Below are 12,734 nucleotides of genomic sequence, written 5' to 3'. Positions count from 1 at the left end.
CCCGGCCCCCGGCCGACAGACCTTCGCGGAACCCAGCCCTCCGGCAGCCAGGCCGGCGGGGCAGGCCCGACCGCACGGGCCGCCCGGCCGCCGTGGCTCTCGCGCCGGCCTAAGAGGAGGGAGGGGCGAGGCGCCGCCGCCTCGCCCGCCAACGGCCATCGTGCGGCCCCAGGGCTCCCCGGCGACTCTGTCGGGTTCTCGGTCTGCCGGCGCGGCCGCCGGCCACAGCCTGGCCGGCCGGCGCCGCCGCCTTCGGCCCGCTGGGTGGGTCCCCGGCTTAGGGTCGAGGAAGGGGGAACGAACAAAAGAGCCGAGGCGCGCCGAGGGCGCCGCCTCGCCCGACATCGGGCAGTCCCGTCACCGAGCCCCTCCGGCAACCGGCCGGGCCCAGGCGAGGCCGCACGCCCACCGCCAGTCCCCGGCACGCCGCCGGCACCGCTGCCGCCCGGCAGCCGAGGACAGGGCGCCGCCACCCAGGCCCGGGCCATCTTCGGGGCTCTCGGGAGGCGGCCAAGGAAAAAGCCCGCGCGGGCTCGGCCATTCGAGCCCCGGCCGCCAACCGCCCGCAACAATGCCCGCCGCCGCCGCCGGACGACGGGCGCCGGCTTAAGGCCGGCCCACCGAAAGGACGAGACGCCGCCGCCTCGCCGCCCTCGCACACCATCGCCTTCGCCCGGGGCCCTCGGGGAGCCGGCAGCCGCCACCGGCTCGGGCTGGACGCTGCTGTCGGGCCCCCGCGGGCCCCCCTCGGCCGTCCCAGTCCCGCACTCCCTCGGCTGCGCTTTCGCGCTCGGCTCTCGTCTTCCTCTCCCGTCATCGGGCCCGCCCGAGGAAGCCGGTCGAGAGCCCCGCGGCTTTCTCGCGCCGGCCTTCCTGCCGCTCGTGGGGTTGGCCGGCCCGTGGCACGCGCCGAAGGCCGCGCGGCAGCAGACGCGGAAGAAAAGGGGCCCTCGGAACCCGCGCTGCTAGACAACCCCTGCCCACAATACGGACAGACGCGTCCTGGCGCCGCCGCGCCTCCGAAGCGGCTCGAGGCTCCTCAGCGGGGAGGCGCGCGAGAGCAGGCCGCCTCTCGCCTAGACCTAACCGGAGGCGGCGCCCGACAGCGACCCCTTGGCCGACTTCCGGGGCCGGCCGCGACAACAGGTCTACCCCGAAAATGCCGACAGGCGCCTAAGTCCCGCCGGAGCCGGGTAGACCTGGTGGCCCTGCGCCGGGACGCCGCCGGGGCGCAGGCCGCCGGCGGCGGCCGCGGCGGCCGCATCGGCCGGCTCCGGAACCGGGTAGACCTGATGCTCGCCAGCCCCGGAACCGGGTAGACCTGATGCTCGACAGCACCCGGCGGGGCACGAGGCCGGCCGCGCCCGACTGGGCGAACGGGTCGACCCGGAAGCCCGGGCCACCAGGTCTACCCGCCATGCTCGGACACCAGGTCTACCCACCGGGCTCGGACACCAGGTCTACCCGCCGGGCCCGGACACCAGGTCTACCCGCCGGGCTCGGACAACAGGTCTACCCGCCGGGCCCGGACACCAGGTCTACCCGCCGGGCCCGAACACCAGGTCTACCCGCCTAACCCGAAGGCCAGGTCTACCCGCCGGGCTCGGACACCAGGTCTACCCGCCGGGCCTGGACACCAGGTCTACCCGCCGGGCTCGGACACCAGGTCTACCCGCCGGGACCGGACACCAGGTCTACCCGCCGGGCCCGGACACCAGGTCTACCCGCCGGGCTCGGACACCAGGTCTACCCGCCATGCTCGGACAACAGGTTTACCCGCCGGGCTCGGACACCAGGTCTACCCGCCGGGCTCGGACAACAGGTCTACCCGCCGGGCTCGGACACCAGGTCTACCCGCCGGGCTCGGACAACAGGTCTACCCGCCGGGCTCGGACACCAGGTCTACCCGCCGGGCTCGGACAACAGGTCTACCCGCCGGGCTCGGACAACAGGTCTACCCGCCGGGCTCCGAGAGCAGCTGTACCCACCGGCACCCCCGCCGCCGAGCCCAGTCGGCCGCCGCCCTGCCACCTTAAGAGAGTCCCAGCTACTCCCCCTCTGGACCCGCGCCGCGGACAACGCCCTCTCTTTCCCACTCGGAGCCCCGGGCAGGAACGGCGGCGCCTCGGCACCCGCCGAGGGCCTCGGCTAAGCGCTCGGAACCCGCTCCAGCCGCCCGACTCGGAGAGCGGCTCGAGCCGACGAGCCCGGACCACAGGTCTACCCGCTGCCCCGGGACACCAGGTCTACCCGCCGGCTTCGGACCAGGGGTCTACCCGCCGGGCACGGACGACAACTCTACCCGCTGCGCACCTCTGCGGCCGAGCCGAGGCGGCGGCAGCCGTGCCACCCGGGCAGAGTCCCGGTTGCTCCCCCCGTTTCCCCGCCCCGCAGAGAACGTCTCTTCTTTCACCCTCGGGGCAGGGGAAAGGCTGCTACGCTCGGAGCGCCGGGCAGAAAGCGCAGCGCTAAGCCCCGAGACCGGCTCTAGCCGCTACTCTCGGACATCGGCTCTTCCCGGCGGCGCCGAGGCGGCCGAGCCCGGTCGGCCGCAGCCGTGCCGCCTAAAGAGAGTCCCAGTTACTCCCCCGGCTTCCCCGCCCCGCAGAGAACGTTTCTTCTTTCAGCCTCGGGGCAGGGGAAAGCCTTAACGCCGGAGAGGAAGTCTGCCGCAAAGGGCCACGGGAGATGGAGTCCCCGCAACGAGCCCCCCGGGAGAGTACTGGACGGAGCATGCGCGCTGGAAGGACTCGCTAAGAACTGTGGGAAATCGGGGAGGTCGGGGCAGGGCCGGGAGGGCACGCCGGCGCGCCGACCGACGGATCGAGCGGTCGCACGCCGTCTGCTCGCTCCGTGAATTCGGTGCCACGCTCGGAGCACCGGCCGGAAACGGCAGCGCTTCGGCGACGGCCGAGGGCCCTCGCCGAGCCCTCGGAGCGGCTCTAGCTGCCGGACCTGGACAGGAGCTCTACCCACGGGGCTCGGAGACCGGGTCCACTCGCCGCCGGGCGGCGGCGCCGCTCCGGCTCTAAGTCCGCCGGTCGGCGGGAACACGTCTACCCGCATCCGGGCCGGGCGGCGGCGCCGCTCCGGCTCTAAGTCCGCCGGTCGGCGGGAACACGTCTACCCGCGACCGGACCGGGCGGCGGCGCCGCTCCGGCTCTAAGTCCGCCGGTCGGCGGGAACAGGTCTACCCGCATCCGGGCCGGGCGGCGGCGCCGCTCCGGCTCTAAGTCCGCCGGCCGGCGGGAACAGGTCTACCCGCATCCGGGCCGGGCGGCGGCGCCGCTCCGGCTCTAAGTCCGCCGGCCGGCGGGAACACGTCTACCCGCGACCGGGCCGGCCGGCGGCGCCGCTCCGGCTCTAAGTCCGCCGGCCGGCGGGAACAGGTCTACCCGCATCCGGGCCGGGCGGCGGCGCCGCTCCGGCTCTAAGTCCGCCGGCCGGCGGGAACAGGTCTACCCGCATCCGGGCCGGGCGGCGGCGCCGCTCCGGCTCTAAGTCCGCCGGCCGGCGGGAACAGGTCTACCCGCATCCGGGCCGGGCGGCGGCGCCGCTCCGGCTCTAAGTCCGCCGGCCGGCGGGAACACGTCTACCCGCGACCGGGCCGGCCGGCGGCGCCGCTCCGGCTCTAAGTCCGCCGGCCGGCGGGAACAGGTCTACCCGCATCCGGGCCGGGCGGCGGCGCCGCTCCGGCTCTAAGTCCGCCGGCCGGCGGGAACAGGTCTACCCGCATCCGGGCCGGGCGGCGGCGCCGCTCCGGCTCTAAGTCCGCCGGTCGGCGGGAACAGGTCTACCCGCATCCGGGCCGGGCGGCGGCGCCGCTCCGGCTCTAAGTCCGCCGGTCGGCGGGAACACGTCTACCCGCGACCGGGCCGGGCGGCGGCGCCGCCGCTCCGGCTCTAAGTCCGCCGGTCGGCGGGAACAGGTCTACCCGCATCCGGCCCGGGCGGCGGCGCCGCTCCGGCTCTAAGTCCGCCGGCCGGCGGGAACACGTCTACCCGCGACCGGGCCGGGCGGCGGCGCCGCTCCGGCTCTAAGTCCGCCGGCCGGCGGGAACAGGTCTACCCGCATCCGGGCCGGGCGGCGGCGCCGCTCCGGCTCTAAGTCCGCCGGCCGGCGGGAACACGTCTACCCGCGACCGGGCCGGGCGGCGGCGCCGCTCCGGCTCTAAGTCCCCTCGCCGGGAACACGTCTACCCCGCCTCACCCAGCAACGGGGAGAACCGACCCTCAGCGCTCCACCCGCACGCACCGGGGAGGTGGACGGGACCGCCTTCGTCCCGCACCGCCCAGGCGCGCCCGGGGGGCGCCGAGGCTCGGCCGCTTCCCGCTGCGCCGCGGGGCTACCAGGTCTACCCCGCGGCGGGGAGACGACGACGGCGGCGGGGCCCCCGCGCCCCGCGGCGAGGGAACCCCTCGGCCGCCGCCGCCGCCCCTCGGCACCGGAGCGCCCCCCCGAGCCCCCCGCCCCGCGTATCGGGTTTCGGGACCCGCGCGGAGGGAAGACCGGGCGGCGCCGGGCGGGAAGGACGGCGGGCACCGCCGCGCCGCGCGGCCTCGCCCCCCCGCCCCGCGTATCGGGTTTCGGGACCCGCGCGGAGGGAAGGACGCGCCGCCGCCGGCGGCGGCCCGCACGCGCGCGCGCGCGCGCCCCCTCTCGCTCGCCCTCGGGCCCGGCCCCCGAGACCCCGCGTATCGGGCCTTGGACCCGCGCAGAGGGAGACCGGGCCGAGCGCGGCGCGCGCGCGCCGGGCGCCGGGGCCCCCTGTCGGCTCCCGGCCCGCCGCCCGCCGGACGGCCGGACGGCCGGACGGAGGACAAAAGCTTGTGTCGAGGGCTGATTCTCAATAGATCGCAGCGAGGGAGCTGCTCTGCTACGTACGAAACCCTGACCCAGAATCAGGTCGTCTACGAATGATTTAGCGCCTCAACATCCAGAGGCACCCGATGAGACCACCCAGAACTTATGAGCACCTTTTACACCCATGCCATGCCCACATTTACCAGATGTCAGGCACAGAAGCATGTGAAGATGACAGTAAGATTTAGAAATGCCTCAGGGAACCAGGGGCAAATCCTGCCCAGAGGAACCCCCTCTTTGCCAGAGCATCTCACACAACTGCCTGCAGCCAGGCACGGGCAAGCATGGGGCTCAATGCCCACCACAGCACATTTTGGAGGGGCCACAGAGCCCAGTACTGATTTAATAAGAGGCACACATCACAGAGGAGATGATATGCAAGGAAAGGATTGGATCACCAGCCCCCTCCAATGCCACCCACTATCTCTGCCAGTTCAAATTCCCATTTTGCAGGCAGTCCACATTTGAAGGCTGCTTTGCCTCACACAGAGAACAGCTCCAGCCAGAAGGTTGAGCACAGCTGCCCTGCACATGCAGAATCCAGTACCCAAAGCAAGGGACGTTAAAACACAGCAGCAGACAGAGGTATTTAAGATGAAAAACCCTACAGGTGGGAAGGAGAGGTGGAAGCATGCTGGTGCTCACTGCATGGGGGAGAAAGTAGCTTTGGACACACAGCTGCTGCCCGGAGTGAGTCATGCATTCTGCATGCCCAACTGGCCACCCAGCAGCTCCCTGGCACAGCAGGATCACTCACTCAGCTTGTCCCCAGGGGATGGGATCCACGCCAGAGTTGGCCAGGAGGTGAGGGCTGTACCGGACCTCCACGTAGGCGATTCCTTCCTTTGCCTTTGTCTCCACGAACTCGTAGGCGATTCTCCTCACTGCCTCACGGTCACCCCTGCAGGGACAGCAGTGCCACCCATCAACTGGGACTGCTCACCCCCAGGGCACACAGGGAACCTCCAAGGCTGAGCCAAGGGATGCTGCCAAGGGTTGAGGGGGGAGAAGCAAAAAGCAGGGTACTTACGCAATAGCAGGCATGTAGTAATTAAATTTCTCTAGAAACTGGGGAAGTGTCAGTGGTGTGTCATAGCTGACGTACTTCAGGAGCTCCTCAACAGTATTACCGGGGAGAGGGATCCCTCTTTTTCTGGAAATGAAGGCACGTGTCACTGACAGGGAAGGCATCACATTTTTGATCAATCCATTTCACACAGCGATCACATCCCAAGCTGGCAGCATCAACCACTGCTCCTTCACAGAAGAGACACAGCACACACTGTCCTTCCAAAATCTCCTCGTGGCTGCTGCCCTGAATCTCAGTGGGGAGGAAGGCAATCCAAAACACAGGCAAAGCACAAACAAACCGAAAGACAAGCCCAGACTGACCGTGCAGGAACACAGCCAGGGCACATTTTAAGCTTAAGAAGTTCATCTAAAGGGGCTCTGGATTATTTCTTGGCACCTCCTAGTCCTAGGAATTGCCAAAATTCTTTAGAAAAGTCAATATCCACTTACGCAGGCTCAAAGGTTTGAAAAATCGAGAGGATGCTCTAAGGCCTGGGATCATGCAGGCAGAAGTGTCATGGCTCAGGGTTCAGGGGTTCAGTTCTTGTGAGTGAGCTGGTTCCGAGCCCAGCACTGTAGTGGCATCTTCTCTGACAGGGACACCTTCCACGCAGAAGCAAATGGCAACAACTGCTCTCACCAAAGGGATAGCAATGCTAAAGCCCATTTAAGTACTTCCAAGAGGGGAGAGGCCATTTTTCCCTGGAGCAGCTGGAATACTGTGTGGGGGAAGGTGTCGCCAGGGCAGTGGGGTTACAGCTGGGCTGCCAGTCAAGAGTGCTGAAGGCTTCCTGGGCAGGCTTTGCCACCCCCACACTCTAGTACCCTGCACAAGCCAATGTAAATTTGGAATAATAACTAGATATTTGTTTTTAATCCTCTTTCCTGCCACAATGAATTACAGCTAATTGGTGGATCTCTGCTAATAGAGACAAAACACCACAGACAGCTTTATTGTCTCCGTACCAGCAATCATTCCAGGGAGCCATGCAGGGACACAGTCCAAAGGACCCTTACTCCTGGGCTCAGTAAACATTGCTCCTTCCCCCCTCGACCAGGAAGGAAACCAGCCCCACGCTCAGCCCTCACATGCAATCTGCACAGATTAAGTTGCTGTCAGGGAACACTCATGGTTTCCAAGGCATTGGTTTTCCTCCCTGCCTTGCCCTTTCCATGGCACCGACACATCAGTGTCTGCCCTAGGAACCGGCATGCACCTCCCTCCACCTGCCCAGGGAAAGTTTCCTACAGCAAAGCCCCTCCCCTGACATTTCCCTGGGCTTCCCAAAGGATTGCCTCTGCACAGGCAGCAGCAGCAGTGCTTTGGGATGATCCACCCTGGAGTCAAGTCTCTGGATGAGGAGGTCTGGTGGATCATGCCAGTGTGGCTCTGTAAGGGGGGTACTTTTGAATTAGATGATCAATGGAGCATATAGGCGTGAGAACGAAATCATACTAGGATGTGAAACCAGCTAGAGTATGGTACAATGTAACTCGTGGCAGAAGCTAAATGTAAGGTCCATTGTGCTTTTCAACAAGTCAGCTTATAAGGTCCATTGTGCTTTTTAGCAAGTCAGCTTGATATCCCCTATTATCAGAGCTGAGTTTTTCCTTGGTTTTGCTACATATTGCAAGATAGATACATCTACCCTTGAAACACAGTGGTAGAGGTCATACATAGGGGTGAGAAAGATGATGATGGGAGGAAGATGATGTGGGCAGGGGTCGCTCGCCCCTTGCCCTACAAGTAGGGTATGCGCAGACTGTTGCCATGATCAGGCGGTGTTTGGCTGCCATTCAGGCATCACCTTATACTACGTACTGGCCCTACGTAGTGTAATGTGGAACTGATAAAAATGGGGTGTCGGGACTGCTGAGTTGAGCGATACTCATCCTACCACCGAGACTGTGTTGCTCCGTGGGGACGCCCGCTAAGCATGGGTACCGACCAGCTGCTGCAGATCCTGGCAGCCCTGGCCTGTCTGTGGGGGTAAGCACAGGTTATTGATAGGAAGCAACTGAGAGAACAAACTTTTTAATATCCTTTTAGTGTTCCTTTAATTCCCCTTTTATGTTTATAGTATTTTTCCTTTAGTTTCCCTTTTTACTAACCAATATCGTGTTATCCATAATATTGTGTTAAGATCCTTTTTTGGTATCCCTTTTTCACTAGTTAATACTGTACTAAATGCTGTTCGTAGTATTTGTTTTAATGCCACCCGATAAGGTAGTTATTTTGTATCCTTTTTTTAGTTTTTAATTCCTCTTGCTAAGTTTATTACTAGTATTATTATTCTCACTGTAATAAAAGATATTTTGTGTGTTTGAGTATTTTTTGGCACCTGTCTTTATTCCGTACATGTATCCGAACGTACTGCTACAGGCTCTGGGAGCTGCTGCTGCCCCATCCAACACTGATGGTAGGTGGGATCCTTCCTGAGGCAAAGCTGCTCCAGGGAACGTGCTCGTGCCCACCAGCACCTTGGTATCCTGCCCAGAGCCACCTCCAGTCATGGGCAGCACCACACAAACCATCCCACCTCGGACAGGGCAGCTTTCCTGGGGACACCCAGTTCCATGAGGGATCTGCCATGGCTCTAAACCCTCTGGCTGGGCAGGGGGGATGCAAACCCTGGCCCAGATCTGACAGAATTGGAGACAAAGTTTCTAAAAACCACCGAGTTCAGCAGTGCGCTGCCCAAGGGACCTTGTGCAGCAGCTCGGGCTTATATTACGCCACCACCTGGCAAATTTATTTCCAGCTATTTACCTTTAAAAATAGACCACAAGCAGCCTTCTTTGCCCAGGGTGAGGTCATTAGGGCAGCCAGTCCCCTACAGCCTCCTGCACTGCCCCACTGCTTTTTTTTTGTGTGTGAGTGCAAGTTTTAGAGCTCACGAATAGCACAGCCTTGCTCCACCCGAGGGCTGGCAGCTCTGGGGGATGTCAGGGCTGTTTAAAAATAAGAGGTAACTCGGCACACTCTCAGGCAATGAAGGTTTCTGCCCTAAGCAAGGATCCTGGCACAGGATCCCCAGACAGCCAGTGCTTCCTGGGTTTCAGGGCTCCCGCAGCCCTCCTCAGGGACTACAGCATTTTCCCTTTGCTGGCAGAGGGACCCAGCAGAGCCCCAGGGAGTCACCACTGACCCATCTGTCCATTTGGACGTGTATTCCAGCCCTGCAGCCCACCAGCAGGAACCCTGACTCAGCTCAGTGCCAACATCCCGCAGTGAATGGGATGGACAGCTCTGATCCACCCTCCTTGCTCTGACTATACTGCAAAAGGTATGGCCATGCCCTGCAGAAATAGCTACTGTAGAAAGAATATTCCCCCTAGGACTGCACTGCCTTGGAGCCTGCTGGGCTCACAGGATCCCAGAACTGCTTCCCATCCTCCTCAGAACTGATTTCCTCCCCAAAGTACCAGAGCTGTGCCCGAGAGCTGTTCCTGGAAATCCTTAAGCTCACAACCTTCTTGATCTGAGGGTATCAGTGACAGCTGGAAGAATTCTTATTTATTTTGTCCACAAGTGTGGAGCCAGGTCCTCACACCAGTTAATCATTCACCCAGTGCTTCCTACACCCTCTACCCTGAAGGGAGAAGATGCACGTGGGCTCTGTCAAGGAAACAACCTCTCTCCAAGTCACTGCCAAGTGTTTCCCGGGGTCACCCACACGCGAGCGTGGCTCCCTGACTGCTGACACCAGGCAGACTGCCCAGGGTTCAAAGGCAGCAGGGCAGGGTGGGTTTTTCCTCCCAAACCGTGGAACGGCACCACCACCACCAAGACAACGCTCCCACCTGCTGTCATTTCACTTGCTTTTGCAATTAGGAACATGGAAAAAGGAATCAGAATACAGCTGCTCTGCCGTGTCCCGGCCACACTTCAAAGGCAGGCAGCTGTTTATGAGACACCTTCGGGGCTTTTCTCATGGTGGCTCCTCTTGGCTTGCCCGGCTCACAAACCCATGACCACCTTGCTCATGCTCCTGCTACCTGTGCAGCCCCACTGCCCTTTGGGATGTGCTCAGTGTCACCACACTGTGCAGCCCCACTGCCCTTTGGGATGTGCTCAGTGTCACCACACTGTGCAGCCCCACTGCCCTTTGGGATGTGCTCAGTGTCACCACACTGTGCAGCCCCACTGCCCTTTGGGATGTGCTCAGTGTCACCACACTGTGCAGCCCCACTGCCCTTTGGGATGTGCTCAGTGTCACCACACTGTGCAGCCCCACTGCCCTTTGGGATGTGCTCAGTGTCACCACACTGTGCAGCCAGAGGACCCATCTGGGCAGAGACAGCACCAGCACCAGCCAGGTTTGCTGCCTGCAGGAGCTCTTCTGTCGCAGACCTGGACAAGCAGAAGGGATGATGCTTTGGAACTGCAGCTCCCAGAGCTTTCCTCACCCCACAACTCACCTGCCAAAGTACAAGATTGTCTCTGGTCTAATGGCTCCATCCAGGTGGACGTGAAGCTCAACCTGCAATAAGAAAAATGGGTCAGGTATTCTTAGAGCTACGGCAAAAGTTCAGAGATAAGTAGCTGGCACTCACATGGGTAGAAATGCAGCCAATACAGGGACAAAATTATGACAAGGAAGCACAGAAATATTTTTAAAATATAATCATTATAAAGTTTATTTTTCAACATCTAAGTACTATGCATTTTCTTATAGCTGCTGCAGCTCACACATTTAATGAATCTTGAGAAAATTATTCAGTTTCTGGTAATTTTCAGGAACTGCCCTATCCTTATTTAGCTTGTGTGGTTCAGAGTTTGGGAAGAGTGAAAAAAGCAAACCCCAAACACCTTTGCTTTCCAGCTTACTCCTCCTTGAAGTCACAGGCAGTCAAACACCAATTAATTTGCTAAGAGTCATTACAAAAACTTTGACTTCACTTCCAAGAATCAGCTCCTGATGGGTTGTTAATTACTTGGTATTATCAGAGCTTACAGGATCTCTAATCCTACACAAGAGGTCAGTCCCATGGTACAAGGTGCTGTAAAAAATAAGTTGTCCAATAGAGCTACTAAGCTGGTTTCAAAATAAAACACTTAAATTTTTACTCATTAAAAATGGGACAGTAGCTCAGGTCTTTTCACTCTGAAACCCTGTTTCCTGATTATTGCTGAAACATTGGATTTTGGAGAAAGAGCCCCAGAAAAACAAAAGCAAGTTTTTTCCATTAGCCAGCTGGGGCTTTTGGAAGAACATGACAGATGTAATTTGGAAGTCAAACTGGGAAGGAAAATATTAGCTGTAAAATGTTTCAGCTAGATATTCATCTTTCCACAACTGTTTTCTTTTAAGTAACAGTATAGCCTACAAAATGCAGGTTTAATTTTATTTTTTTAATCAAACTGTGGAAGAGGAGGTTACTCCTGTGCTGGGAAGCCTTTGGTACCATCCTCCCAGCACCAACTACTCAACTTTCACTGACCTCAGTACAAGACTCGTGGTGACGTTAACAGGTGCTGGTGGCTGTGTGTCATCACAGGTGACATCCCATGGGGTGGCAGGGCCACGTCCTCACCAACCCACCATGGATCTCACACCCACCCCCGGCTGGAGCAATAAACAGAGCCCTTGCACTCTGTGCAGCACCAAGCCAACCTCTCACTGCCATCACGGCTGACAAGTGGATGCAGGAAGTTTATCCAAGAGCGTCCCTGTACCCCATTATTGAAGGACTGAGCACACAAGGTACCACTGTGTAAGGTATGGCTGAGCTCAATGCAGCCTCAGCAGAACCAGGCACCCGTGCCAAGAGTCAGGGGTCGGGCTGTACTCAAGAAGTGGTTTAGCCAAAGACAACATCACTCTGAACACATTGTTGTGCATTTGCAGTCCCCACAATAAGGATCACCTTTGTACATTGTTTTTTTTTTTTAATTTTTAGCTTTGAAGTTTTGTTCCCAAGGCAAATCCCTGTACTATCAGCTCAGCACAGAGGCTGCAGTGTTACAGGGAGCAGGGCAAGGCACCCACCCAAACTCCCTCAGCACCCACCCAAACTCCCAGCGCAGGCACCTTTAGTGCCATCTCCTCGGCGCTGACGGGACACGCACAGCTCCAGCCAGCTCTGGCCACCCCTCCCAGCTCCGCTGCTCCCCGTGTATGCCCGTTCCCAGCCCTGCCTGCGGCAGCGCCGCCAGCTCACCTTGGGTCCCCCGAACACTCCCGGTGCCCGCTCCATGCTCCCGCTCCGCCGCCCCCGCCCCGCCGGCCCCGCCCCGCAGAGCCCGGGGCAGGCACGGGGCGGTGGCATCGGACCCTTAAAGATCAGACTCTTTCCACACCCCTGCCCTGGTTTAGGGACGCCTTCCGCTAGACCCGGGTTGCTCCAAGCCCCGTCCAGCCTGGCCTCGGACGCTTCCAGGGGTGGGGCGCGGCCACATCTTTGGGCAGCCTGTGCCGGTGCCTCCCCGCGCTCGCAGGGAAGAATTCACAGAATCGTAGAATCACAGGATCAGCCAGCTTGGGAAAGATCTCCGAGATCATCGAGTCCAACCCTTGATCCAACACTGACGTGCCACATCCAGTCGCGTCTTAAAAACCTCCAGGGATGGTGAATCCACCCCCTCCCTGGGCAGCCCATTCCAATGTCTGATTACTCTCTCTGTAAAAAATTTTCTTGCTAATATCCAACCTAAACCTCCCCTGGCAGAGCTTAAGACCGTAATTTCTCTCTAGTGTTTAATCTAAACCCACCCTTCCTGAAGTCCCACTCATGTTTCCTTCAGGAGCTGAGAGCCTGAGTGGAGCTGCTCCTCCAACAATAACACTGACAGAAAT

General features: G+C 60.6%; 1 protein-coding gene across 1 annotated transcript; it reads right to left on the bottom strand.

Annotated features, from left to right (window-relative positions):
• Nucleotides 1–5,568: 5,568 nt before the first annotated feature.
• Nucleotides 5,569–12,207, bottom strand: LOC135408446 (adenosine deaminase-like). The gene is made up of 4 exons (XM_064643606.1): nucleotides 12,100–12,207; nucleotides 10,357–10,418; nucleotides 5,894–6,016; nucleotides 5,569–5,764 (listed from the first exon to the last, which is right to left on the bottom strand). The coding sequence occupies exons 1-4, from the start codon at nucleotides 12,205–12,207 to the stop codon at nucleotides 5,617–5,619; spliced, it is 441 nt and encodes a 146-aa protein (XP_064499676.1). The 3' UTR covers nucleotides 5,569–5,616.
• Between the last annotated feature and the right edge of the window lie 527 nt (nucleotides 12,208–12,734).

Source organism: Pseudopipra pipra, unplaced genomic scaffold, assembly GCF_036250125.1.
Source record: "Pseudopipra pipra isolate bDixPip1 unplaced genomic scaffold, bDixPip1.hap1 HAP1_SCAFFOLD_47, whole genome shotgun sequence".
Classification (NCBI taxonomy): domain Eukaryota; kingdom Metazoa; phylum Chordata; class Aves; order Passeriformes; family Pipridae; genus Pseudopipra; species Pseudopipra pipra.
Note: the sequence above shows the minus strand (reverse complement) of the source record. Positions and strands in the feature narration are given on the sequence as shown.